The 25,123-nt window shown below is 64.9% G+C and overlaps 12 protein-coding genes across 12 annotated transcripts; 7 read left to right on the forward strand and 5 right to left on the reverse strand.

The window, feature by feature from the left end:
- Positions 1 to 550: 550 nt before the first annotated feature.
- Positions 551 to 1,570, forward strand: V1510DRAFT_360664 (peptidase family M48-domain-containing protein; the record flags this gene model as incomplete). Its single annotated transcript, XM_066931032.1, has 1 exon — positions 551 to 1,570. The coding sequence occupies one exon, from the start codon at positions 551 to 553 to the stop codon at positions 1,568 to 1,570; it is 1,020 nt and encodes a 339-aa protein (XP_066791047.1).
- Positions 1,568 to 3,281, reverse strand: V1510DRAFT_411734 (pyridoxal phosphate-dependent transferase). The gene has a single exon (XM_066932955.1). It carries the CDS (start codon positions 3,114 to 3,116, stop codon positions 1,599 to 1,601), a length of 1,518 nt encoding a protein of 505 aa, XP_066791048.1. The 5' UTR covers positions 3,117 to 3,281; the 3' UTR covers positions 1,568 to 1,598.
- A 1,465-nt stretch (positions 3,282 to 4,746) lies between these two features.
- V1510DRAFT_360632 (heme peroxidase) lies at positions 4,747 to 5,829 on the forward strand (the record flags this gene model as incomplete). The annotated part of the gene is made up of 1 exon (XM_066931031.1): positions 4,747 to 5,829. The coding sequence occupies one exon, from the start codon at positions 4,747 to 4,749 to the stop codon at positions 5,827 to 5,829; it is 1,083 nt and encodes a 360-aa protein (XP_066791049.1).
- Positions 5,830 to 6,029: 200 nt separating this feature from the next.
- On the forward strand, positions 6,030 to 6,635 carry V1510DRAFT_360865 (mitochondrial import protein Pam17; the record flags this gene model as incomplete). The annotated part of the gene is made up of 2 exons (XM_066931039.1): positions 6,030 to 6,428; positions 6,462 to 6,635. 2 exons carry the CDS (start codon positions 6,030 to 6,032, stop codon positions 6,633 to 6,635), a joined length of 573 nt encoding a protein of 190 aa, XP_066791050.1.
- A 106-nt stretch (positions 6,636 to 6,741) lies between these two features.
- On the forward strand, positions 6,742 to 7,899 carry V1510DRAFT_411741 (uncharacterized protein). The gene is made up of 2 exons (XM_066932956.1): positions 6,742 to 6,866; positions 6,997 to 7,899. The coding sequence occupies exons 1-2, from the start codon at positions 6,864 to 6,866 to the stop codon at positions 7,729 to 7,731; spliced, it is 738 nt and encodes a 245-aa protein (XP_066791051.1). The 5' UTR covers positions 6,742 to 6,863; the 3' UTR covers positions 7,732 to 7,899.
- Positions 7,865 to 9,123, reverse strand: V1510DRAFT_411744 (NAD-dependent glycerol-3-phosphate dehydrogenase N-terminus-domain-containing protein). The gene has a single exon (XM_066932957.1). The coding sequence runs from the start codon at positions 9,055 to 9,057 to the stop codon at positions 7,948 to 7,950; it is 1,110 nt and encodes a 369-aa protein (XP_066791052.1). The 5' UTR covers positions 9,058 to 9,123; the 3' UTR covers positions 7,865 to 7,947.
- Positions 9,124 to 11,747: 2,624 nt separating this feature from the next.
- Positions 11,748 to 13,299, forward strand: V1510DRAFT_411750 (dehydrogenase E1 component-domain-containing protein). Its single transcript, XM_066932958.1, has 4 exons — positions 11,748 to 11,898; positions 11,984 to 12,171; positions 12,209 to 12,211; positions 12,251 to 13,299. Exons 1-4 carry the CDS (start codon positions 11,782 to 11,784, stop codon positions 13,155 to 13,157), a joined length of 1,215 nt encoding a protein of 404 aa, XP_066791053.1. The 5' UTR covers positions 11,748 to 11,781; the 3' UTR covers positions 13,158 to 13,299.
- Positions 13,300 to 13,829: 530 nt separating this feature from the next.
- Positions 13,830 to 14,666, forward strand: V1510DRAFT_411753 (tropomyosin). Its single transcript, XM_066932959.1, has 2 exons — positions 13,830 to 13,985; positions 14,117 to 14,666. Exons 1-2 carry the CDS (start codon positions 13,959 to 13,961, stop codon positions 14,582 to 14,584), a joined length of 495 nt encoding a protein of 164 aa, XP_066791054.1. The 5' UTR covers positions 13,830 to 13,958; the 3' UTR covers positions 14,585 to 14,666.
- V1510DRAFT_275298 (uncharacterized protein) lies at positions 14,429 to 16,003 on the reverse strand. The gene has a single exon (XM_066930609.1). The coding sequence runs from the start codon at positions 15,812 to 15,814 to the stop codon at positions 14,750 to 14,752; it is 1,065 nt and encodes a 354-aa protein (XP_066791055.1). The 5' UTR covers positions 15,815 to 16,003; the 3' UTR covers positions 14,429 to 14,749.
- Positions 16,004 to 20,240: 4,237 nt separating this feature from the next.
- V1510DRAFT_411759 (velvet factor-domain-containing protein) lies at positions 20,241 to 22,463 on the forward strand. The gene is made up of 2 exons (XM_066932960.1): positions 20,241 to 20,602; positions 20,634 to 22,463. Exons 1-2 carry the CDS (start codon positions 20,547 to 20,549, stop codon positions 21,994 to 21,996), a joined length of 1,419 nt encoding a protein of 472 aa, XP_066791056.1. The 5' UTR covers positions 20,241 to 20,546; the 3' UTR covers positions 21,997 to 22,463.
- Positions 22,464 to 22,482: 19 nt separating this feature from the next.
- On the reverse strand, positions 22,483 to 23,049 carry V1510DRAFT_411765 (uncharacterized protein). Its single transcript, XM_066932961.1, has one exon. It carries the CDS (start codon positions 22,800 to 22,802, stop codon positions 22,530 to 22,532), a length of 273 nt encoding a protein of 90 aa, XP_066791057.1. The 5' UTR covers positions 22,803 to 23,049; the 3' UTR covers positions 22,483 to 22,529.
- Positions 23,050 to 23,388: 339 nt separating this feature from the next.
- On the reverse strand, positions 23,389 to 24,882 carry V1510DRAFT_401367 (alcohol acetyltransferase; the record flags this gene model as incomplete). The annotated part of the gene is made up of 2 exons (XM_066932021.1): positions 23,389 to 24,683; positions 24,714 to 24,882. The coding sequence occupies 2 exons, from the start codon at positions 24,880 to 24,882 to the stop codon at positions 23,389 to 23,391; spliced, it is 1,464 nt and encodes a 487-aa protein (XP_066791058.1).
- Between the last annotated feature and the right edge of the window lie 241 nt (positions 24,883 to 25,123).

The following is a 25,123-nucleotide window of genomic DNA, read 5'->3' on the forward strand; positions in this document are numbered from 1 at the left end:
AGTCACCGCCGGAGACCCGTCATTGGTGAGTTACCAGCCTGCGCTCCGTCGGGACAGAGCGCAGACGGGTGGCTATATGCCGCAGTTGGTGCGGCATATAGCCGCATTTCCTGTCGACCCCAGTGTGCTATCGTATCAGCCGCACAGCCCGGCGTGTTCAGGGGCCTGCGAACAGGGCAGCCAGTCTACCAAGCCAGCTGCCCTACGGACAGCGTGCGGCCACGTGCGGCTATGAGCCGCACTTGGTGCGGCTCATGGCCGCCTGCCGTTCGGCGTATACCGGCACCGCCCGCCTTGCCCGAAGGATGGCTATCCCCGATCAGCGCGCTCGAGCTCGCCAACGCCTGCGGTGGCAAGTCTGGTGAGGCGTGTGGGCGTGACACGTCTGGCTGATTCTGGTCGGTTCCACGTTGGGAGCTTAACTACAGCTCGCACGGATCTTGTCGGCATCGACATGCTGCAAACCCTCAAAACGTTGCAAGCTGCCCGGACAGCCGGTCGCGGCGCCCGTCAGCTCGCGGGCCGGATGGCAAGGCGCGAGGCGAGTGCTATGGCGGGCACGCGGGCGGTCGCGCGGCTGGGCGAGAGCGCCGCATGGCGTGCGGCTCACCTGGCGCCGCGGCCGCTCGACGTCGCCGGCGCCCGTCGTGGCTACGCATCCTACCGGCGATTCGGCGGCAAAGAAGGCGCAACGTACGGCTCGCCGCTGGGTGCGATCGTCGTCAATTTGATCGTTAATCACCGGCGGGGGCTCATCATCGGCACCGTCGTCGTCGGCACGCTCGTCTACACTTTCGGCACCGACCAGGCGCCCGTGACCGGCCGGCGGCGGCTGATGATCGTGCCGCCGGCGGTCGAGAAGCAGGTCGGCGACATGCAGTACCAGCAGCTGCTGCAGGAGTTCAACGGTAAGCTGCTACATCCCTCACATCCTGAGAGCCGGCGGGTGCGCAGGATCGTCGAGCGGCTCGTCAAGGCCTCGCCGGACCTCGTCGGCGACGGCATCGACTGGCAGGTTCACGTTGTCGCGGACTCGTCGTATCCGCCGAACGCGTTCGTCATGCCCGGCGGCAAGGTCTTCGTGTTCGCCTCGATCCTGCCCATCACAGCCAACGACGACGGCCTGGCGGCCGTGCTCGCCCACGAGACCGCCCACCAGGTCGCCCGACACTCGGCAGAAAAGATGTCGAGCATGCCGCTGATCGGCATTGTCGGCACGCTTGTGTACGCGCTCACGGGCGGCGGCATGGGCGTCGACTTTGTGCGGCTCGGCATGGAACTGCTCCTTAACCGGCCGGCTAGCCGGCAAATGGAGACCGAGGCAGACTACATTGGACTCATGATGATGAGCCGCGCATGCTACGACCCGCACGAGGCCGTGCACATGTGGGAGCGCATGTACAAGACGGAGCAGACGCACCCGGTGCAGTTTCTGAGCACCCACCCGGCCACGCAGAACCGGATCGCGCACATCCGCGAATGGATGCCCGAGGCCGAGGCCAAGCTCGAGGCCAGCGAGTGCGCGACCACGGCGCGGTACGCCAGCGCGTTCGGTAGCATGTGGACGTGATGTATATAGAATGTATTATGATCCCCTCTCAGTTCTTGGCTTTCGGCGCCTTGGACAGGACCTTGGTCGCGGCCGCCTTGATGACCGAGCCGGCCTTCTCGATCTCCTTCTTGGAGAGCGCGCCCGACACGGCGATCTTGATGGCCGGCACCGGCGGGAACACCTCCTGGCTGGCGACGTACTTGAGCCGCGTGACCAGGACGCCATTGGCCAGACACTCGTCGACGATGTCCTGCAGCGTGTGCTCGAGGTCGTCGATGCGGCGCGACGCCAGCACGTCCGGCCGCACACGCAGCGTCACGAACGGCGAGTCCGGCGACGACGTCGAGTACATGTACGTCGAACGGTCGAGGATGCCACGCAGCACGCGCACATTGTTGCCGAGCTGGACAAACCGATCGGGCTGGCTCTCCATGACCGCGATTGCCTCGGACGCGGACGCGGCCAGGTACGCCGGCAGGGCGGCCGAGAACGTGTTGGCCGCGGACGAGATGCGCTGGTGCTCGACCGCGAACGCGTGCGACGCGCAGTAGCCGCCACCAGCGCCGAAGCCGTTCGCCAGCGAGCCCACGATCATGTCGACCTCGGTCGGCGGGATGTTGAAGTGCTCGCACAGGCCGCGGCCGTGCTTGCCCACGACGCCCACCGAGCACGACTCCTCGAGAATGACCCGGAACTTGTATTTGTGCTTGAGCTCGATGATCCGCGGCAGGTCGGCCATGTCGCCCTCGCTCTCGAAAATGCCCTCGGTGATGATAATCCGTCGGGTGAGCGGCTTCACGCCCGCGAAGTCCTTGACCACCTTCTGCAGCACGCGCTCGAGGTCCTCCATGTCGTTGTGCTCAAACCACCGCACGGTCGACCGCGAGATCTGGATGCCCTTCTGGATCGCCATCGTCACGCGCTTGTCCGCCACAATGATGTCGCCGCGCTTGCAGAACGACGGGATCACCGACTGGATCGTGTTGAACGCCTGCGCGTACACAATCGACGACTCGGTGCCCAGGAACCGCGCAATGTCCTGCTCCAGTGTGATGTGCTTGTCCTGGTAGCCGTAGAAGCCGGTCGGGCCGCACGCACCCACGCCGTTCGAGTAGATCGTCTTCGCTGCCACGTCCTTGACGCTTTCCACAGCCGACATGTTGAGCACGTCATACGACGCCAGGTTGAACGCGCTCTTGCCCGACGCCAGCTTCACCTTCGGGCCCGCCGCGCCGACAATCACCGGCACCTTCTCAATGTCGACCTCCTCCTCTGGCGTGAGCTCCTCCACCAGCGGCTCCGGGTTCCAGTCGTCGACCAATTCATCGATCTCGCCGTCGGTGAGCTTGACAAAGTCCTTCTTCGAGAACGAGTACTTGGACGCGAAGAAGTACCGCAGTGCGAACAGGAACAGGCACAGTTCGAGCGCCGACCGCACCGGGTCATGCTGGTACGACGACTTGACGTACCGGATGATGATTGCCGACCCGGGCAGCCGGTTGAAGTGCGCGGACAACGAGTCCACGGTCGTGTTGATATACACCAGCGTGTCGTGCAGAGACATCTGTCCGTCAGCCGAGCCCAGCGCTCGTCCCGCGGTTGCCTGGCAGCCGTCCGTCGGTGGCCCTAGCGGCCGCTGGCAGCCACGCGCCCGTCCTCCTACCTTTGCGTCTTCCTGGCCTGCGGAGCTTGCGGAGCTTGCGGAAGATAAAAAGTGGCAAGCAAGACGAGTCGCGGCGTGATGCGCTGCACGCTACATGCGCCATATACACATATATTTTACACGCTTATACATAGCGCTCCCTGCTCTAGATACCGCCGCCCTAACCCGCTCCGGCGTTTGGTGCGTTCTGGCGCGGCCGCTTGCGCAGAGGCGCGTGCAGAGGTCGGTGCGCGGGCCGGTGCGGCGTTGGGCGGCGTGCGGCGGCTGCGACGCGCCGCGGCGCGCGTCCGCGCGTGGCTCGCGTGCCGTTGCCACAGCAACGCAGTTGTCTAGGCAACCAGCCCCTGCACGTACGCTGCTGAGGTGACAGCGCCGCATGCCTCACGTGAACCGTGGCGGTGTCCGGCGTGGTCTGGGCGTGCCAGGCACAAGCCTAGGCGTCCGTCGATCCGCCGGCCATTTATTACTAAAGCGCGCCCAGAACCGGCAGACGGTCACCTCTCATCGCCACAGAGTCAGCATCTGTCAGCCGGTGGCGCGGGCTAAGCGAGTGGTAGTCGCGCAATGTCACCGATCGATCGTGAGTCGGCCTTTGTCAGCCTTGCGCGGCCGCAGAGTCTGTGTCGGATGCCTTGCACGTGATCGCTTGCCCGCGCACCTGTCGGCTGTATGGCGACCCGTGCGGACGAGCAGCCACCGCCCCGCGCGGGTACCATCGTCCCCGCTATCCGGCCGCATGGTAGGGCAGACACCCCAACGCTCCAGCTAGTTCCATCCAGCGTGGACAATTCGCGCGCCGTTGCCACCGGCAGCTGCCGTGTCGCAGGCGCCTGCGGCCGCCATCGACGCCATCGGCGCCATCGGCTGCTCGGCCTCTAAGCCCTGCGAGTCCGATGCCGGCCGCCCCAGGAATCAGGTAACACGGTTCGCCTGGTTGACGTCAGGAGGGGCCCAAGTGCATGGTCTAGACCGGGCGGCGGCCGTGGACGAATCACAGACCGGACAGCTGTGCTTACTGCGGAGATGCGCACGCTACGCCAATCGCGTAAGAAAATTTCCCTATCGGGAAAGGTCGGGGCACATTTCTGCGGCGGACGGCCCTGCTTTGTCAGAGCAAGCGTGAGATGTGGTAATCGACATACGGCCAGACTCGAACAGACTAGCGCATCCCAATGGAGCCTGCGACGTCCGCTGTCCGTGGAGCTGCGAGGCGATCTCGCAACCCGCGGCGGGCCACCGGCCGCAGTAGCAGCGCCGCGTGGCGTGCCTCCTCGGGCTGGCGGGGGGCGGCGGGGGCGGCGGGCGCCGGCCGCGTCCGTAGCGCGAGCGTGGTGGCGCCGCTGGGCCAAAGGCAGCCCGCACAGCCTTGTCGGGCACGAGGGGTGGTCGATTTCTAATAGACCAGCGGATCATGTGGACAGCCCGGAGACGGGCGCGCCTCGGCTTGCCAGCGGTAATAAACAAACGATGCTATCACGCCAGGACGCAGCTTATAAATAGCGGCGCGCCGCGTGTGATTCCACAAGGCAACATGTCGTTCGTCCGCTCCATCGCCCGTTCGGCCCGCACGATGCGGGCCCCCGTCCGTGCGCGTCCCGTACTCCGGTTCAACTCGACGGCCGCGCCCGCCGCGCCGTCCACCCCGCCGCCGCCGCCGCCGCCGCCGCCGCCGAAGAGCAGCCTCGTGCCGCTGCTGGTGGCTGCCGCCGCCGTCGCCGGCGCTGGCTTCACGTACGCCAACTACGACTCGCTTTTCGGCACCGCTGTCGCTGAGCCGTTCGTCCCCGGCTACGAGGACTACAAGAAGGTCTACGCCGCAATTGCCGACAAGCTCGAGGCCGACGATTACGACGACGGCTCATACGGCCCGGTCCTGATCCGTCTGGCCTGGCACGCCTCGGGCACCTACGACAAGGCCACCAACAAGGGCGGTTCGAACGGCGCCACCATGCGCTTCATGCCCGAGTCTGGCCACGGTGCCAACAACGGTCTGGGTGTCGCCCGCGACCTGCTCGAGCCTATCCACGCCCAGTTCCCTTGGATTTCGTATGGTGACCTCTGGACCTTGGCTGGCGTCTGTGCTGTCCAGGAGCTTGGTGGCCCCACCGTCAAGTGGCGCCCTGGCCGCCAGGACGCTGACGCGTCGGCTTGCACGCCTGATGGCCGTCTGCCCGACGGCGCTCAGGGCCAGGACCACGTCCGCGACATCTTCTACCGCATGGGCTTCAACGACCAGGAGATCGTTGCGCTTGTTGGTGCGCACGCTCTCGGCCGCTGCCACACCGACCGCTCCGGTTTCGAGGGCCCGTGGACCTTCTCGCCGACTTACTTCACGAACGACTTCTACACGCTTCTGCTTAAGGACAAGTGGCACTGGCGCAAATGGTCGGGCCCCAAGCAGTACGAGGACGACAAGTCCAAGTCGCTCATGATGCTGCCCGCCGACATGTCGCTCGTCAAGGACAAGGAGTTCCGCAAGACCGTTGAGAAGTACGCCGCCAGCAATGACGCCTTCTTCGCCGACTTCTCGGCCGCCTTCACCAAGCTTCTTGAGCTCGGCGTTCCCTTCAAGGCCGGCACCGAGACCTGGGAATTCCCGGCCACGACTGCCTAGGCGTCTCTGTACTTATACAATCGACTTAAGCCAAGCCTGCTCCCCGCGTCTCGTAGCTCCGCTCTGTGGCGGTGGTGGCTGTGTACGCCGCACACCGTGCGGCGTCCCTGCCCGGCGCACCACGAAAATTCTTCCAACTTCCGCCCAGTCCTGGCCGACACCTCCAGCCGAGAACCGTCGCACCCCCATCCATCGCTCGCATGCTTCGTCTCTCCGTGTCCTCGCCGCTGCACCGGCCACTGCTGTGGCCAATTGGCGTGCCCGTGCGCGCGTTTTCCGCCTCGGCCCGCGCACGCGTCGACGAGCCTGCCGCGCCCACGCTCACATGGAACGACTTCCTGTCGCTGCGGCAGACCCGGCGGCGCCTCCAGCTCTCGTCCTCGATCTTCACCGGATTCCTGGGCATATCCACTGGCTGGGGCTACCTCTCGTCGATCGAGATCGACCCGACCCAGATGATTTTTGGCTTCGATCCCTTCATCGTTCTGGGCGGTGCGCTGGCGGGCTGCGCCGCTCTCGGCGCACTGGCCGGTCCGTCTGCCGGCGACCTCGTGTTCAAGTACCTGACTCTTCGCGGCCGCCGCCACATCTTTGAGGACGTAAGTATCTGACTCGGCTCTGGCTAACGGCAGAAAAACAATACGTTTCTGCAGCACATCAAGCGCAACCGCGTCGACCCGTCCTATCAGAGCTTCTCCAACCCTGTGCCGGACTACTACGGCGAGAAGATTACGAGCCTGCATGGCTACCGTCGCTGGCTTCGCGACTGTGCGGCTTATCGGAAGAAGCGCGAGAACTTTTTGTAGGCTACGGCCAGTAAATAGCACGTATTAGCACATTTTATGTCATCACTCGTGTAGGTCTACGCAGACGACGACACCAGACCCCGAGATCTTGCGTCTGTTGATGGTCGCGTGGTGTCCAGATAGACTGGTAGATAGCCCACAGCCGTGTCAGTGCGGTCGTCCAACTCACCACCTGGAAAGTCCCAACCGAAAATTTTGTCGTCGCCGATCAACGATTCAGTCTGCAAAATGGTAAGCACTGGTCCCTCTGCTGCGGGCAGGCAGCAGCCTCTACGATCCCGATTACCTGGGTCTATAATAGTCTGCCGCCGGATGCCGGCTAAGTGGCGCCGCTCGCGCCGAACAGTTCTCTGACCTTCAGCCCGCCCGAAGGACCGAGACAGACAAAATCCTCGAGCAGCGGCTCGCGCTACGCGCCCATACCAACTCGCTCAAGCTGCAAGCAGCTCACTCGGCGCTGGCCAGCTCGAACTCAGTGCGCGCTCAGCAGGCACTTGCGATCAGCAAAACTTCTAAGAACTACAAGGTCACCAAGGTTGACAAACGTCGCACTAAAGCCGAGGGCTTCCTGGACAAGCTGAGCGCAACGGCTACGGCTACGGGATTCGCTACTGCTGCTGTTGGCGCACAAAGCAAGAGTGCCTTAAAGCGAGCTGCCATTGCGGCTGCCTCGACTCCGTCTGCTGATTCACAGCCGATCAAGGAGCTTAGTAAGAGTGCTGTCCGCCGCCAGAAGCGAAAGGATCGCTCGCATCTCGGCCAGACGCCCTCGGGTCAGAAAAGAAGCATGCGTGCTTTGGAGGCCGCTTTGGACGACATTTTCGACACTGCGCCGGCTTCCAAGGATGCGGCAGCACCAGCTGCGGCCCCGGTGGTTGAGGCACCGGTCCAGCAGGCGTATCCATTCTCAATCACCGAAACTACCCGGGCCAAGCCCATGACTCGCAAGCAGAACGAGAAGCTGGTGCGGTCAGAAGTCCAGCGGTTCAACACAGTTCTGCGCGATCGCGAGTTCCAGCAGTCGCCATTTGCTGCCCTGCGTGGCCTGATCGCCAGCCGCGTGGGCGCCGAAACAGAAGACACCGAGATGAAATAGACGCAGGAGTCGAAGCTTGTTCTTTACACCCCGCCCCATTATCGGACCCGAGCCGGCCCTCATCTACGCGTCAGTGTGGCGGTGCACACCAGCAGGCATCTGGCAGTCGTCAAGCTAGTCACGACAGGCATTGTACATTAAATAAAAGTTTTCATTCGTCTGCACATATTTCCGCGGCGCGTCCAGCGGCGTCCTGCGGCGGCGCGCAGCTGCCTCTTACAACTTAGCCGTGTTAGCGCTCGATGCGCTCGGCGTGTCTTCGAGAATGCTCGGCAGAGTCTTCGGGTCCAGACCCTTGAACAGCACGTCGTAGACAGCAGTGAAGAGCGGGAACTCCGCCAGCTTGTCACGGCGCTCCAGGAACTCGTGGACCTCCTCAGCGGTCGAGACGCCCTGGGCCTTCTGACCGTTGAGCATTTCGGCCTCGAGCTCGTAAATCGGCTTGCCGGTCTTCATCATAGCCGCAGCGATGCGGTGGTTGCGGCCACCGTTGCACGACGTGATGACGTCGGCGACACCGCATGACTCCTCGGTGAAGGTCGCGTTTTCGCACGACGGGAAGAAGACGGTGCCGAAGTGGCGCATCTCAAGCAGACCGCGGCGGATCACAGCTGCCTTAGCGTTGTCACCCCAGCCCATGCCATCGACAAAGCCGGAAGCAAGAGCGACAATATTCTTGAGTGCACCGCAGAGCGAGACGCCGATGACGTCGTTCACGACCGAGACGTGGAAGTACGGGCGGTGGAACAAGGTGCGCACAATGTCAGTCGTGATGGCATCGCCCGGCGAGGGCGTGTAGGCAATCGTGGTCTCCGAGAACTTCTCCTGGGCAACCTCAGGCGCGAGGTTGGCTCCCGAGAGCGCACCGCAGAAGATGCCTAGCTCGTTGTAGATGTACTCCGAGATCAGCGAGATACCGTCAGCCGAGAGCTCGACACCCTTGATGCAGCTGACAGCGCGCATATTGGGCGTCACAGTGTCCTTAAGCTGAGCGCAGATGCCCTTCAGGAACTGGTGCGGCACATTGAACACAAGCAAGTCGGCACCAGCCGCAGCCTCCTTGATGTTCGGGATAGCCTTCACGGTCGCCGGCAGCTTGATGCCCGGCAGGTATTTGACGTTCTCGTGCTGCTCGTTGATGATCTCGGTGAGCTTGCGGCCGTTGAACTCCTCTTCGTACACCCACATGCGGACCTCAGCCTCGAAGAACTCGGGGTGCTCCGAGGCCGACTCGGCCACGATCTTGCAGATGGCACTTCCCCAGTTGCCAGAGCCAATCACCGACACCTTGTACGGCGGGGCTTTAGGCGCGCTGTTGCTCGACATGTTGTGACGGTGACTTCTGTGGACGGATACGCCGGGCTCGATCTGTGTAGTCGAGCGCGTGTGATGTCTGGGAGGGAACTGGTGGGTGGGAAATCCCCTGCTTTTACCCACTGTTGGCGGCCTTAGTCCGTTGCCGCCCGTGTACAATGACCGGCTATGCTGGCCGCGCCATCTCCCCTGCACCGCTGTCAGTGGACCGCTGTGACCCGGCTAGAGACATACCACAGAAAAGATGGGGGTCCGCGGACTAGACCCATGGAACACCGCGGAATGGCCTGGCCTGGCACGGCTAAGGCTGTACCACGCGGCCCTGGCCACGACGGCCACGACTCTACCGCCGAACTGTCTGTTTGCCATCGGCGCACAGCTCGCAATTCTGGATGTCGATCCCCGCATGCCGTCTACTGCAGCCAGGTGTGGTGAGGACTCTGGACGGGCCGTGCTCAGAGTTTTTGTCTAGCGCGCCGCCGGCCCGACCCCCGCGCAGCCCCGCTTGCCAATTGGTTGCACTACCGGCCGGACTCGGCGGCAGCCGCAGCAATGCAGCCGACTTCGGGTACTATCAAGGGTCGGCCCTTCCAATTACGGCCAGTGGGGGTGGCGCCCGGAGCGCCGGCCCGAGAGGCCGGGTTACTCACCAGCCGCGCGCACCGGCAGGGCGGTGATCTCCTCACGGCAGTGCAGCGACCTCCGGCTGGAGCTCGACGCAGACTCCCGCAATTAGCAGTCTGCGAACCTTGATGGAGGGGCGCTGGAAATGGTGGTCGGCGGGGTCACTGGCAGCTCTCTACGGACGCGCCGACGCTGGACGTCCGACCATTCTATGATCCGCCACCGGAACAACATGGTCGTGCCCAACACGCGTTTAGGTCCACTAAATTGAAGGTGACGAAACATGACACGAATCACTTGCGCTGTGCCGAGACCTCATGCGTCGCTATTCACGCTGGTCTCCGTTGCGGTGTGGGGGGCAAATCAGTAGCGGCGCGCTCTCGTCGCGATGCAACCACTCAAGGCCACGCCTTGGGTCTGCCGCAGCTGGAGCTGCTCCCCGGCCCGAACCAGGCAACTGCCTGCGCCGCTGATCTCTCAGCAAACTGGTGAGCACTCTAGTTAAAGCCAGCGCGGTCTTTTGTTGGGTGGCCCTTCTAAGCGCTTACTAGTCTGAGCGTGCGGTCGCGCTAGTGAGTCTCGTAGTGCTACTGTGCTATTGCTACGTCGCTAGCTCTGCAATACTGTATACAGCGTTTTGACTCGCCTCGTCCTCCTTCGCTCCGGGCGCTGGCAGCTGTTACCTCTCGCTATAGCCAGCTGTCCTCAGCCCTAGGTCATATGTTCAAACAAACGTGTTCTCTTCTTTCTGACAGGTGGCCATCTCCTCCTTAGAGTCCGTGCCCAACATACAGCCGTGGCGTCACCTCTGGCCGATCTATGCATTTACGCTCAGACGTTCTTCCCGCATGTAACGCTAATCTATATTTGACTCCGGTATGTTACCGTGCGGCTTAGTACCCACACTTTGCGATCTGTCCTTGGGACACAACCGAGTACGTATAGTTGTGATGCGTGCGTGGAAGTCGCGTGGTCAAAAGTCAATTCCTTGCTTTTTACCCCTGGTCGCTACTACCAGTGAAGACAGCCGACATTTTCTGTGACCTTGAGTCGACCTGGAATGCTCTCTCTCATATGACAACCGAGAAGCAGGCGTAATGGTGTTGCGACTTCGCGACCGGCTTAGGGACAATGTTGCTTCAGAGACTTCAGCAAAGCGTGTCCGCTAACGAGTGAGCGGGAAATTGACACCCGTCGTGGTCACAAACATGAGCCCTACACGTAACCAAGAAATATTATCCTGGCGAGCCTATGCCTGGGGCTAGCAAGTTTATAAATACTGCTCCCCGCTCCTAATTTTTGCCAGTGGTTCTGACGGAACCTGCCGTACACATGCGTTATATATAATGGCTTCAAAGAACGACACTGTGTTGCCGGCTACAGCGATTAGTCAATCTCATGAGCATCGGAGATTATACGTGACCAACGCCGAAGATCAACCACCAGTGTCCGTCGCTGCGTAGGCAAATCGCGCATTCTTGCACACTGATCCGTCGGGACATGTAGACACCCTCTCTGCCGACGTGGGCTTAGCGGCTGTCACCCACGCGTACACGTCTTGGCTCGTGGCATGACAGATCGGCAAGAGAGCCGAAAGACCATGCCGCGCGGGTACGCGGTGGACACCCGAGCATCCACAGTGGTTGACTACCGATGTGTGCGAGAAGGGCCAACGGGTAGATATCCCGCACGGATAACTATGTGCCGCAGGCCGCCGATAGCCTGGGATAACCGTTCACGTGACGTTCCGTATTAATCCGTTCGGATAGCTGCCGCTCGGGAGCCAGTTCCTACTAGCCTAAAGGGTTTATCCGAGGGACCCAGGTCCGGACCCGCCCAACAAGCGCCCCAACCTGGCGATGGGGTGCCTCTACTACTGTGCGATAATCGAGAGCAGGTCCGCCAGGGACGGGACCCAGTCCGGACCCGCGCGGACGAGGTCCACTTGGGCGCACAAAAACTGTTGGACAGATACACCCTAACCCTAATCCCGAAAAACACTCAGCGAGCGGCGTCTGGTATCCGGCGTGGTGGTGTCTCTCCAAAGTTTTCCTCTTTTTTTCTTCTTCTTTTCCCCCTACACTCCTTGGTCACTGTCTCCACTACTCCAAGATGCTTAGATCGTCCATCCTCTCGAACATTCGCAAGGCCGCTGGCGCGCCGGGTCTGAAGAGAACTGCTGCGCGCAAGTTCGCCAGCGACGCGTCCCTGGTGGGCTCGGTCCCTGAGGTAAGTCGCACGACGGTCAATTGCGACATCAGCAATTGCGGCGTGCGAAAGCGCGCTGGACCTCCAGGGCAGTGTTGACGAGAAGGACGCGGACACTCCGTTCACGATTGCGCTTGACCCTGAGGCGTTCAAGCTCTACGAGCTGGAAGTGCCGTCGTACGAGATGACTGTGACCAAGAACGACCTTGTGCAGATGTACAAGGACATGGTCATCGTCCGTCGTCTCGAGACTGCTGCCGACGCGCTCTACAAGGCCAAGAAGATCCGTGGATTGTAAGTGAACGCAAACGAAACAATGCTAACAGACTAGTTGGTAGGTCCACCCGCAATCGGCGGCCAGCTAACCCAACAGCCATCTTTCGATCGGTGAGGAGGCCATCGCGGTCGGCATCGAGCACGCGTTCACCAAGGATGACCAGATTATCACTGCCTACCGGTGCCACGGTTTCACCTACATGCGTGGTGCGTCGGTCAAGGCCATCTTGGCTGAGCTGATGGGCCGTCGTGATGGTGTTTCATTCGGCAAGGGTGGCTCCATGCACATGTTCGCCCCCAACTTTTTTGGTGGTAACGGTATCGTCGGTGCGCAGGTGCCCGTCGGTGCTGGCCTGGCTTTCGCCAAGCACTACCAGGGTCTGCCCCACACCACCGTGGCTCTTTACGGTGACGGCGCTGCCAACCAGGGTCAGGTCTTCGAGGCCTACAACATGGCCAAGCTCTGGAAGCTTCCCATCATCTTCGCTTGCGAGAACAACAAGTACGGTATGGGCACGTCCGCGGCGCGTTCGTCTGCTCTTACCGAGTACTACCAGCGTGGACAGTACATCCCCGGTCTTAAGGTCAACGGTATGGACGCCCTCGCTGTCAAGTTCGCTACTGCGTTTGGCAAGGCCTACACCATCGCCAGCGGCCCGCTCGTCATGGAGTACGCCACCTACCGTTATGGTGGACACTCGATGTCCGACCCCGGTACCACCTACCGTACCCGTGAGGAGATCCAGCGCATGCGTTCGTCGTCGGACCCCGTTTCGGGCCACAAGGACCGTCTGATCTCGTGGGGCATCATCACTGAGGACGAGCTCAAGAAGATCGACAAGGAGGTTCGTGCTTATGTCGACCAGGAGGTCGTTGCCGCTGAGGCTTCGGCTGCTCCGGAGGCTTCGCCCAAGCTCCTGTTCGAGGATGTCTACATCCCCGGTACCGAGGTTCCCGTTCTCCGTGGCAGAATCCCCGAGGAGAACTGGACCTTCTCCAAGTAAGCTAGCGTCTGTGTGTAGTCGGGCGACCGCTACTCTGTGTTGTGCTCGTGTGGCCGGCCCGCTGAGTCCTGCAACTCCACATTCTGCTCATTTTTGAATAACATGTATGAGGACGTCTGTGAATGAAGTCTTTTTACGCCAATATCGTTGCGTTTCTGCTCGTAGTGTGCTGCTGCCAGCCTCGGTCTTAGTTTTGAGAGCGTGGCTGCCGCTTCAGCAGGTTGGACCCGCTTTATGTTTGGTCGCGTACTAGCGGTCCACGGCCGACAAAATCTGTCACTTGCCATATGATCGCCGCATGTTGGCCGCCATCACGCCAGCCAGGAGGCTGATTGGCTTCTCTTGGCCTACCATGCAGTGTCTCGATTGCCGACGTAGGCGTCCGACGGATCGGAAGCGATCTACCTCAGCCAGATCAGCCGCCTGCCAAGTTTAAAGGACGCGTGGCCAGCGCACAGCCTGCGTCGCAACGCCTACAGGTGTCGCGCGTAGCCAGCACAGCCGGGGCCAAGCGCAGTGACGCGTAGACGTCCGTCCTGATCTCTGCACGCGCCCGAAAAGGACAGCTGTCTGTGGCACAGCCGCAGAATCGTGTCAGGTAGATGCACTGCCCACTGGGTCTGGGGCGTTGCTGTGGCAACGCGACACGTGATGGCCCCTATCCGCCCTGCGTCCAAAACATCCCTGTGGCCAATCGACCTTTTAAAGTACCAGGAATTTTCCACACACACGTCGCTCGTCTGTCGATCGTCGCTTCTGCATCATTCGGTAGCAAGGAATCAATCATCAAAAGCCTTCAAGATGTCTATGATGGATAAGCTCAAGGAGGTGAGTAGAGATGGGCGCGTCGCGGGACGCGGCGGTTTGCCGGTTCAGGCCGCAACGCAATATTCGTCGTCGAACATTGACCCGGCGGAAAAAGCGGGCAGGAGGGCGCAAGAACATGGCTGACGGTGCAGAGAATCAACACGCTCCGGCTTGAGGCGGAATCGTCGCAGGACAAGGCCGACGAGGCCCTGGGTCGCGTGAAGTCGCTGGAGCAGGACCTGCTGTCGAAGGAGCAGGAGATCACGTCGCTGTCGCACCGCAACACCCTCCTGGAGGAGCAGGTCGAGAAGCTCGAGAAGCAGCTGGCCGATGCTAAGGCTGCTGCCGAGGACGGTGCCGCCCACGGCAGCGCCAATGAGACGCTGACTCGCAAGATCCAGACTCTGGAGGAGGAGCTGGAGGAGGCCGACAAAAACCTGCGCGAGACCACCGAGAAGCTGCGCCAGACCGATGTCAAGGCTGAGCAGTACGAGCGCAAGGTCTCGTCGCTCGAGACCGAGCGCGACTCGTGGGAGAAGAAGTACGAGGAGCTCGCGGACAAGTATGCCGAGGCCAAGAGCGAGCTCGAGGAGATCAACAAGCAGCTCGAGTCGCTCTAAGTGGGCGGCCCGGGCACGAGATGCGAGGATATGTAATGACATTGCTGGAAAATATTACGAAATACATGCACGTTGTGTGAGATCCGGCAGGGACGCGCGGGTAGAGAGCGTAGATACATCAAAATACGGCCGCGCAGGCCGCGGCCAAGCGTCCTGGGGCCGCGACTAAGCGCCGTGGCCATTGTCGAGCAGATCCTGGAGGTACGCGCTCGGAGCACGCGAGCCCGGCGCCGGCGGCACGTTGAGTGCCGCGCGTGACGCCGAGAGCGACGGCGATGCAGAGTGCTGGCCGCTGATCGCGGCCGAGTATCGCGCCGTGAGGTTGCCAGTCGAAGTCGAGATAGCCGCCGTCGAGGTGGCTGCGTTCTGGACGCCGTAGAAGCCTGCCGGCAGGTATGTCGTGCTGCGCGGCGCGTTGGCGGCGGCTGTTGAGTTCATGACGTCCGCTGTCGGTGAGTAGTACATGGACGTGTTGTAGGTGTGGCCGGGACCCGCCGGGCGCGCGGCAGATGCAGTTCGGCCGTTCGACGTCAACTGGTCGAGCGAGAGCGTCGAGCCCGCTCCTCCAGTAGCGTATACGTTGCCGCTGGCGTTGCCGCCGAGACCGAACATTGACGAAGGAGTGCGCCGAGCAGCTCCACCGCCGCCAAAGAACTGCGACGGCGGCTGCGACAGCGACGGGTGGACCTTGGGCTCGAGCGAGCCGTAGGCCGCCGTGTGTACGGACTTGCGCAACATGTACGCCACGAACGCCCGCCACGCGAGGACGACGGCAGCAATGCCGCCGATAATGGCGCCGACAGCAATGAAGACTGTGCCGTTGACCGCATCATTCTCGCGCAGGAACGGGTTGTTGCTGGTCGGGGGGATGGTTGGTGCGGGATATGAGACAGTCGAGGACGTCAGCCGGTAGGTCGGCAGGGCCGTGTCGTCGTCCGAGTAAGAGTTCGTGGCCGTGATCGAGACAGTGGCACTGCCGCTAGAGCCGCCGCGCCGTCCCGAAGACGAGGTTGTGGTGGCCGACGAGGCGGACGAGGTCGTCGACGTCGTCGAGGTCGACGAGGAGGTCGCCGACGTCGACGTCGCCGTGGCCGATGAAATATGATACGTCGGGAGACCGGTCTCGTCACCCGTCGTAGTCGTCGTTGCCGCCACGGCCGCGGCGCTGGAAGCCCCGGCCACGCGCAGCGCGCACAGTGCCAGGACCACAACCGCGGTTGGGATCTTCATCTTGCCCGGGCGGACTTGCCGAATTGCTGCTTGCTGGCCCGCTCTGAAGTCTGGTAGCCGCAGAGTCAACCGCTGCTGACGCCTGAGCGTTTTTCTAACGAGCGTGCTGGTCCGTCTGCGCCGTGAGGTGCCAAAACGGGTCGTGTTGTCGGGGTAGTCGTCCTGACCGGACGGAAATGCGAGAGTCGCCCAAGAAAAAATGATAAATTTAGAGTGCACCAGCCCAAAAGGGTGACCGCGACCTCGAGAATGGCGTATTTTGGACGGTGAGTTTGCAGCCAAGGGGGTTTAGCTTCCCAAAGTGACTAAATATAAACAATATGCTCTGCGCGATGGTTACAGCCACAGCTGCCACGCGGCGCGAAAGGTGTGCCACGCCATGACCATGCAGCTCGACAGATGCGCACATACGTCACGTGGACCGTCCCCCTGTCCCCGCCCGTCGCAGTTGCTACGCGAGCAGGGGCCCCGGCGGCGGCTATATCAGCCGGATGGCGGCGCCCGCGACAGCTGGCGACGACTAGCGACATCCTGTGCTCGCGACTCCGCGCCGACGGAGCGGAGGGGGGCAGGGCGTGAGCCGCACGGGAGCGCGCTGAGGGGTCAACCAAGCAGAGTTGCACAGCCGTGCACGCCACGTCCGCCGGCGACTGCAGGGGCTGGCCGTACCCCGCGGCGGTGGCAGTCAAGGAGCGGGCCGAGGCGCAATGCGGCGTGGTGCGGCGCGACGCGGCGCACGGCGAGGCGCGGTGCGGCGTGGTGTGGCGCGTGGCGCGGTCCGCGGGACGGACCTCCACGGGATAACTCCGTGGCTTGGTCGGGCCGGCGACCGTGGCGCAGGAGTGCGCCGAGCCCCTGTGGCGTTATGACGCGGTGTGGCGGTGAGGCAGAGACGATCTGGCAGTCGGGATATGCTTGCGATCGCGGCATGGCGCCGTTGCGCTGGGTGACGCGTGTTCTGGACGTGCGTTCCCGGCGCAACGTCAGCAGGCGAGCCGCACAGTATGCGGCGCGCTGATGTCCGCAAGATGTCCCGGCATCCGTCCGGGCTCTGCCTGGCCCACCCGGCAGACCCCATAGCCCCGCATTCGGCGCACGGAGCCGACGGCCTCCCCGCTGCTGCCCGTACGCTCGCCGCGCCCTCACGTCACGCGGACCGCCCACCTGAGACCTCGGCAAGCCGACGGCGGAGGTCAACTGTCGGCTGCCTGCGACGAGCGCGTCCTCGGACCGGCATCTGCCCTACGTCCGAGCGCGCCCCAACGCAGCCAAGTACGACCGGGCGGTGGCCACAGCGGCCGGATGCAGGCCGGCTCTGCACGCGGACCGAGACGACACGAGCGAATTGGCAGTCTGGGCTTGGCGGCCGGACGAACGTCGACGGCATGTCCGGGCCCGTGGGTCAACAGAATGAGATCTAAAAGCCGGCGGCGTCCAGGCCGCCGCCAGCCTCAGCATGACGGCAGCCGACAGCGGACCCTTGTGCATGCTTGGCGTATCAACAACACACGATTGGGTGCCACAGATGGCGGACGCACGCTATCGGGCTCTTGTCAAATCCCGTGGCAGATGCCGGCGGGATTGCCGCGGCGGGCGGTGCCCGTAGATGGGCACCGCGCCATGCATTCCCCTCACGCGCGACCGGCCGCGGCTAGACTAGCGTCGGCGATCGACCGGGAACTCGGGCAGCCAGTGATGGCTAACAGGGGGTCATACGGCCAGACCGCCGCCGGCGCGTGTGCTGCAGGCCGATTGAGCGGGACTGGTGCGACCACCACCGAGCGGCTGTGATGCGGCTGCTGATCAAGCGGGCTGGAGCCCATCGGAGACCCAAAGGAGCTGGCGCCGAGGCCGGCGACGCGACCGGTGCGAGTAGGGGCGCTGCGCCGCATGATGCGCCACAGCGAGGCGCTGCGCCGCGCAGAGGCCGTCCGCAATCTGCGTCAACGCCGCTGGCCCGTGGCGCCAGTGCAGTGCCCGGCGGCGACCAGCCGGCCCGCGACGCGCGGCCTGCCACGTTGTCGCCGGCGCGTAGTTATCAGTGGCCGGCGGGCGAGCCCGCAGGGCGGCTGCGGGCGCCGCGCGCACGGCTGGGTACCGCTGCCTTGGACCCGCGCGCAGCGCCAAGCGTCATGCCGTGCGGCGCAAGCTGTGCCGCGCCGCCTGCAGGCCGCTGCACACCGCCGCCGGCCGCCGCGCGACGGCGTACGCGGGCGCGCCAAGCTCTATTGGCCCGCAGCCCAGCGTTCGCGCCGACGCCGATCGCTGCGCAGCCTTACTAGCGGCCGCAGCGCCCGCGTACGCGACCTGCATGGGCCCGCCACGCGCGACCGAGGTCTGGTGCCGCGGCGCCGTCACACCCTGGCCGCGCGGGCCCGCCGTGCGGCCGTTGCCAGCGCCGCTAACGTGTAGGGCTAGCCGGCTTCTGCCAGTGCAGCCGAGCGAGGCGCCGGTGGCCGCGTGACGGTCGCGCGCCAAGCGTGCCCGCGCCCGGTGCGCCGGCCGGCGCCAGCCCGCGGTCCGCCGGCGCCAGGCCACGGCCGGACGGTCCCTGGCGGCGCGCCACCGGCGCAGGGGTATCTGGCGCAGCGTGCCGGCCTGGGCCTAGCGCTAGCGCCGCACCTGCTGCGGCGCCAGTAACGCGCGTGCGTACCGTGTTCGCGGTCCCGAACGGCCGGCCGCCGGCCGCGCCGTTGGGCCCACAACCGATCCGTGGCCCCGCCGCGCCGCCGGTGGCTTTGGCCAGTCGTAGCAGTAGTGCCGGTTGGGGTGGCTGCGGGTTCCTGCGGGCATAGCCGGCGGGCCCGCCGCCACAGCACCGTCTCTCACTCGCGCGGCGGAGGTTGCCGTGCCGTGTACCCCGCAGGTCACGCCCACGTCGGATCCGGCGCTATGTCAGCACGGCCCCGCCGCTGGACCGACGGCTGCCCTCGGAGTTGCTATGGCGGCTGAAGCTGGCAACTAGCGGTTGGTACTCGGTACGGAGAGGTACCACGCGCTACCACGCGGCACCACGCGGCACCACGCGGTGCACACGCTACCCGCCGGTACCAAGCCTTTGGATGTCGGCCCGGCGGCTGCCAGGAGCAGTCACGCCGCAGCAGTCACGTCTGCACACCGCGTCGACCGAAACCCAGCCTGCCGGCGCCCGCGTCCGGCCGACGTCCGCCCGCGCCGGCTTGTGCCGTCCGGTTTGAGCCGGCGCCTCGAGCTGCGGCCTGCCGCGCTCTTTCTGCGCGTCTGACGCCAGCTGCATCGTCTCCCGCAGCGGCGCCGTCGGCGATCTGGGACCCGGAACTGCCGGCGCGGCCGCCTACAGTGGCGCCGGCGGCTGCGCGGCGGCCGCCGTCGGTCCTGCCGCTGGCTGCAGCACCCACCCGCCCAGCCGCCGGGGTAGGCCACGGCCGCCCGACGTAGCCGAGCCCGCCGATCCGCGGCGTGATTGCCGGCGCAACTGAGGCCGTTGGCCGCGGCCACCCAGACCGCCACGGCCGCCGTCAACGGCGCCCGGTCGGCTACTGCCCAGCGCGCGGCGGCTGCCGTCTGGCGCGGACCGGCCTTTGCCCGCCGTCCGCTACGCGCTGCGGCCTGCGGCCTGCGCGCCGCCACGCTGCCACGCTGCCACGCTGCCACGCTGCCGCGCTGCTGCGCTGCCGCCGCCGCCCGCCGGCCGCGTACCCACCGCCTGCGGCGAGCGACAGGCGGTGCCCGCCGTGCCGCCCGTGGCTCGGTCTCCCGTCGCGCTGCACCGTCCCACCCGCCAGCGCCGTCCGCGGCCGCGCTGTCGTCGCCACGCCGTCGTCCAGCGCGCCACCGGCTTTCGACGCCAACGGCCGCCTACAGCCGCCTGCGCGTCCTGGCTTCGCTTAACGCCTACTAGTGGCCACTAGGCCCGCCGGTCACCGCGCCCATGCCCACTCGGTAAATCGTCAAAGGCTAGAACGGCGGCGCCGGACGGCATGCACCAGCCATAGTCAGATTGTAGCTCACCTGCGGCGAGCAGGATTAGGCAAAGTCGCTGAACGCATCCTCTGACGCCGCCATTCCATCCGAGTAGGTGCCTCGCCAGAAGCTTCGGCCAGTGTTTGCTAGGCTTTTAGTTTGTTTATGCTGCCGGCAGAGGCAGCGACGCATAAAATTGGACGTTCCGCGACCTCCTCACAGCCCGCAGACACCCCGAACGAGTTTCTCACGAGCAGTTCACCGGCGCCGGCAGCATCGCGGCCAGGTCCGCCACACTCTCGCCGTACGCAGCAGCAAGCTGCCGTTGGCATCGCCGCCGCGCCCAGCAGCGCTCTCGCGCGTCCACGCGCATCCTCCGTCCGCGGCCAACGCGACGCGAGCCCCCGGCCGTCGGCACCCGCGGCTTTCGGCACCGGCGTCTCTGCGCGCCGGCTCCCGCACGCATCGACGCGCGCCCGGTCCGCCCGGCCGCCGCGCCGCATCCGTCTCGCGGCCCCGGCCGCCGCCCGCCCTCGCCGGCCCCGCGCGCCGGCCCGCCTGCCGCGCCACGGCCGCCGCCAGCATCGGCCAGGACCGCGCCCGCCCGTCCCTGGCCGCGGCCGGCCACGTCCCGCCCAGGGCCCTGGTAGCCCGGTCCCTGGCTGCCCCCCCGGCTCCCGGCCGCGACCGCCGCGACCTGCCCGCCCGGCCTGGTCCGACGCGTCGCCCGCTGCGCCCGCCGCCCGCGCCGCCGCCGTGACCGCGTGCCCCTGCCGCCGCCACGGCCGCCATGCCCGACCAATATCCGCCGGCGCCTCAGAGCGCCGACGGCCCGGCCGACTTTGAGTACGTGCGCGCGTCGCGCCGCTGACCGCAGCAACTACGAAGCCAAGTTTTCCATTGTCCAGCAGCCCATCCGCGCGCGCTCGTGCGGCAACGCAGACCGCGACCGCCGCTGCCTGGACCCACCGCCGGTGCTCAAGCTGGAGATCGTCAACAAGCAGACCGGCCGGCTCGACCTGGACTACATGAAGCAGTACTCCTGGGTAGTCCTGTGCTTCCTCTACACGCCGTCGCAGGCACCGTGGGAGTCCATCTACCTTGGCCGCTCGTTCCACGGCGGCCGCGTGCTCATCCGCGGCAACATGGTGGGGAACGCCCAGTACTCGGACCTGGCCATTCCGGGCTACAAGGGTGAGGCCTGCTACTTCTGCTTCCCGGACCTCTCGCTGTCAACTGCGGGCCAGTACCGGCTCAAGTTCCAGTGGGCGTGGATCGACCAAACGAACCCCATCCGCGGCCAGATCCGCACCATGGGCACCATGGGCTACCTCATGAGCGACATATTCCGCGTCTACGCGGCCAAGGACTTCCCGAGTATGCTGCCCATGACGCCGATCTCCATCGCGCTCAAGAAGAAGGGCCTCTGGATCCGCGGCGGCATCCAGCGCAACCGCCGCCGGCTATCGTCCAAGAATCCGCCCGTGCCGGGCGCTGACGACGCCGACGACAAGGACAGCGACCCGGAAGATGACGTCGAGACCGATCCGGACCGGCTCGTTCTGGCTGCGCTGCGCGCGCCAGCTGCCGCCGGCCCGTCGCGCGCGTCTACGCGCGGCTCGCCGGCGCCTGCGCATCGCGCTGGCCCGAGTCTTGGTCCGGGCTCGGCCCTGCTCGCAGCGCCGACGCCGATGCTTCCCGGCCACATCCCGTCAATGGTGGCCGGGTCAACTGCGCCACTGGGTCACATGCCCGGCCATGTCGCGCCACACGCGTCGCGGTCTCAGCACATCCCGCACGCGTCACTCGCCCAATTGGGCCACCCCAGCCACATTGCCGGTCACCCCTCGACCTTACCGCCGGTTCAATCGCCCGCCCACGGCCTGCACACACCGTACGCAGTCGCCCCGGTCAGAGCGCTCAGCCACCAGAGCACAAGCCCGGTCACCAGCCACCACCGCCACAGTAACGTCGACTCGCATGCCCGCGCCTCAGCCTCCCCGACTGCTGCGCCTACCCTGCGCCACGCCCACAGTCCAAAGCACTCGTCGGCCCACGCCGCCGCAGCCCGGCCTCCGCACTCGTCGCGCTCGTCACCCCACCCGCCGCCGGCTCACCACCGCCACTCGTCGCGCTCATCGCCGGCCCCGGACCCGTACGCTCGTCTGCCCGTGCGCATCACAAACCTGGTCCACAACGACCACGACCGCACCGCTGGCGGCCGAACCCCCACGCGCTAGCTGGCCCTGCCTCCTCTTTCGCAAAACGCAAAACGAACAAAACGAGTTGATGTCTACGCGTGCCCGTGCTCGCGCCTGCCAGCATGTTCCCTTCTTATGCCTTGCGCCGACAGTACCACTGAGCCTGTCACTGATCAGGCTGTCCGCAGCTGCAGACACATTTTTCCTTGGGATTGCCTTTGTTTTTGGGATAGTTAGTTCACGGGATAGCTTGTGTTGTAGATCCGTGTGGTCGGATAATATATTCTTCATACCAAGCGTGCGATGGGCGACGCGGGCATGCTGTGCTGCCGCCGGCGGCTGTCAGCGGTGCCCGGCCCTCATCCTACTCCCCTTCCTTTCCTGGCCTGACACACGCTGCCATCCTGTGCCTTCGCCCGACGGACCTTCCCGCCCTGTGCAAGCGGTGGCTCGTGCGTCTAGCGCGGCTGTCCGTCCCATCGAATGATAAACATTCATTAGCTAGCAAATAAATAACCAGCCCGTCGAGGAAGACGGGCTGCTCTATATACACGGCCCTCGGGCCCGCGCCTTCAGGTCGCAAAGTGCACCACCGGCTTGCTCGGCTTGTTGAAGAAAACGCCGCCGACGCCCCATACGGTCGACCACTGGTCCAGAATACTGACGACCGCTGACGCCACCACCACCTCGGCCGAGATCTTGTGGGCGTCGTACTTGAGCTCCCACACACGCGTACTCGTGCGCTTGGCCACGGCCACACGCTCGCGGATCTCGGCCTGCGTCGGCCCGCGGCCGCCGTCGTAGACCACGCGCTCCAGAAACCGCTCGCGGCCGGTCCACTGCATGACCTCGCCCGCGGGCAGGATAAAGACGCGGTACGAGTCGTCGTTCTCGACGACGTGGCGCACGACCGTGTGTCCGCCGTTCTGGCCGTACCGAAACAGAATCTCACTTTTGGTGCCGCCCACATGGATGCTACCGATCGTGTTGCCCGTCAGACACTCGATGATCGAGTATGTCTGGCCGTGGGGCGCGGCCACGGCGCCCGCCGGCACCTCCTGGTTTACAAGCGTGCGCGGTCGCGTCGACGGCTCGGCCGTGTGCTGCACCAGCCGGTACAACAGGTCGCCCGCCCGGTTGTACACGTTCAGGACCTTCTCGTGGGTCCGGTACTGCGGCCGCACCGTGAGCTTGGTCAGCCCGGCCGCCGGCAGCTCGCGCACGACAGGCGCCGGTGCGTCCGCGACCTTGTTGTGCGAGTGCACGGCGACGCCGGTCACGGTCGCCAGCACCAGCGGCACCACAAAGGGGATCGCCAAGGCAATCGGGAGAGGCATTGTGCTAAGTATATACGGTGTCGCGTTCCGCGGGCCCGCGTGCTCTTTAAGGCCACCGGTGCCTGGGACCGGCCGCTTTCGATTCGGCCGCCGGCTAGTCGCCACGCACGACCGCGACGGCCGACTGGCTGAGCTCGGCCAGCGCCGCCTCGAGGCACGCGACCATCGTGTCGCGCTCGCCGGCGCCGACGTCGCCCATGATCTGCACGACCACCGTCAGCGGGCCGCCGGCGACAGCTGCCGTCATCAGCTTGACCGCCGGGTTAGACACGCCCGTGGCCTGCGAGAACACGAGCGAACGCACCGCATGGCGTGTTCCCGCGATCACGAACTGGCCTAGGTTGCTCAGCTCAAAGTCACAGTCGCGCTTGGACCCGACCTTGCCGAGCATCCACTTCTCCTCGCGCGAGAACAGGAATCGCAACGCGCCGACCGCCAGCGGTGCCTGCGGCAGCCCGGCGACCATCTCGCGCCGATACGCGGCCGCCGCGTCCCACGAGAACTCAGGCTGGACCGGGTACGAGCCCGAATGCTGCACCGCGAAGCTCGCCATCACATCCTTGTACGCGGGCGCGTACCGCCGCGCGTTGACGGGCACCGCGCTAGCGAACCCGCCGTTGTCAGGGTACGCACGCGAGAGCGCAACCATGCCGAGCGTGTGCACAACAGCCGTCACGGTCGTGTCGTGTGCGCGCGCGTCCTCGACGAGCCGCGCGGCCCCGGCCGCCGGGACTGTTAGCACGCTGTACGAGCCAGGCAGCGGCGGAAAAACGCACGCCTCACCGACCGGCTTCTTGCGGATCCGCGGCTTCATGAACGGCAGAAACTCCTTGGCAACCGCCTTCAACGCAAACACAACGCCAGGGTTCATGTCCACGACGGCGTCCATGGGCAGCACCGGCGCCGTCGGCGCAAACCGCGCGACCGTGCCCTCCGGCCTCGCAGCCGGTTGGTCCAGCGCCAGCGCGAGCGCCTGGTGGAACATGCCGCCCGAGAGGCCGTCCAGACAGCAATGGTCGTAGACCATCATCACGTACGACCGCCACAGTAGCACGCGCCACGGCGGTACCGTGCGGTCCGCGTAGTCAAAGTGCCGGTCGTGTACGTTCCGGATGACTGTGGCCAGGTTTAACTCGGTGCTGTCGGCAACGGTCTCGACCAGCTTGCCGACGTCGACCTCGTCCATAACCGTCAACTCGCCCCGATCCTTGAGATCCGTCGACGACGGTGCCCGCACGAGCGACCGTAGCATCGGCTGCGTGGCCAGCACCGCCGGCAGCGCGCCCACGATGTCGTCCACGGATGGCATCGGCTCATACTCGCCAGCGACGATAACATTCGAATAGAACTTGATCTTGGACCTGATCGAATGATACCGCTCGCAGAGACCTGAGTCAGCGCGCCCGCGCTGTTACCTACCGAGCGGCCGCGTGGTCGAAATGTGCGTCTGGACGGCGGGCTGTACACGCGCCTGGGCAACCGGCTCAGTCACTGGCTGGCCCGTCGGCTCGGTCATCTGCGCGTTCACTGACGCGGCCACTGGCTCGGCTGAAGTCGCAGACGTGTCTGGCTGCGCAGAGTCGGTCATCTCGGTCGCAAGGTCCGCTTGTTCGCAATTCGTCGCAGCTGGTACACGCTTAGACCCCCCAGTACCGGCGACGCTTATCTGCCGAGAAAGCTGTGTCGACAAGCCACGCAGCCGCGGGTGCTTTGGGGCGCAAGCGGGCGGTGCGGCTGACCGCGCGGCACAGCTCGAACCACCCGCGGCGCGGCCCGCGCCACAACCGCCACGGTCTGTGCAGCTTAGCGCCGTATGCGACCAGATCCCG

Source organism: Dipodascopsis tothii (assembly GCF_038497935.1).
Source record: "Dipodascopsis tothii strain CBS 759.85 unplaced genomic scaffold V1510scaffold_4, whole genome shotgun sequence".
Taxonomy (NCBI): Eukaryota; Fungi; Ascomycota; class Lipomycetes; order Lipomycetales; family Lipomycetaceae; genus Neoaidaea; species Neoaidaea tothii.

What these genes read in the sequence shown, in the direction of transcription:
- V1510DRAFT_275298 (XM_066930609.1), bottom strand. Translation starts at nt 15,814, where the DNA reads ATGAAGATCCCAACCGCGGTTGTGGTCCTGGCACTGTGCGCGCTGCGC.
- V1510DRAFT_411744 (XM_066932957.1), bottom strand. Translation starts at nt 9,057, where the DNA reads ATGTCGAGCAACAGCGCGCCTAAAGCCCCGCCGTACAAGGTGTCGGTG.
- V1510DRAFT_411765 (XM_066932961.1), bottom strand. Translation starts at nt 22,802, where the DNA reads ATGCAGTGGACCGGCCGCGAGCGGTTTCTGGAGCGCGTGGTCTACGAC.
- V1510DRAFT_411759 (XM_066932960.1), top strand. Translation starts at nt 20,547, where the DNA reads ATGCCCGACCAATATCCGCCGGCGCCTCAGAGCGCCGACGGCCCGGCC. An exon ending in GACGGCCCGGCCGACTTTGA is followed by an intron (nt 20,603 to 20,633) that starts GTACGTGCGCGC and finishes CGCTGACCGCAG; the next exon opens with CAACTACGAAGCCAAGTTTT.
- V1510DRAFT_411734 (XM_066932955.1), bottom strand. Translation starts at nt 3,116, where the DNA reads ATGTCTCTGCACGACACGCTGGTGTATATCAACACGACCGTGGACTCG.
- V1510DRAFT_411750 (XM_066932958.1), top strand. Translation starts at nt 11,782, where the DNA reads ATGCTTAGATCGTCCATCCTCTCGAACATTCGCAAGGCCGCTGGCGCG. An exon ending in TGGTGGGCTCGGTCCCTGAG is followed by an intron (nt 11,899 to 11,983) that starts GTAAGTCGCACG and finishes GTTGACGAGAAG; the next exon opens with GACGCGGACACTCCGTTCAC.
- V1510DRAFT_411753 (XM_066932959.1), top strand. Translation starts at nt 13,959, where the DNA reads ATGTCTATGATGGATAAGCTCAAGGAG. An exon ending in TGATGGATAAGCTCAAGGAG is followed by an intron (nt 13,986 to 14,116) that starts GTGAGTAGAGAT and finishes CTGACGGTGCAG; the next exon opens with AGAATCAACACGCTCCGGCT.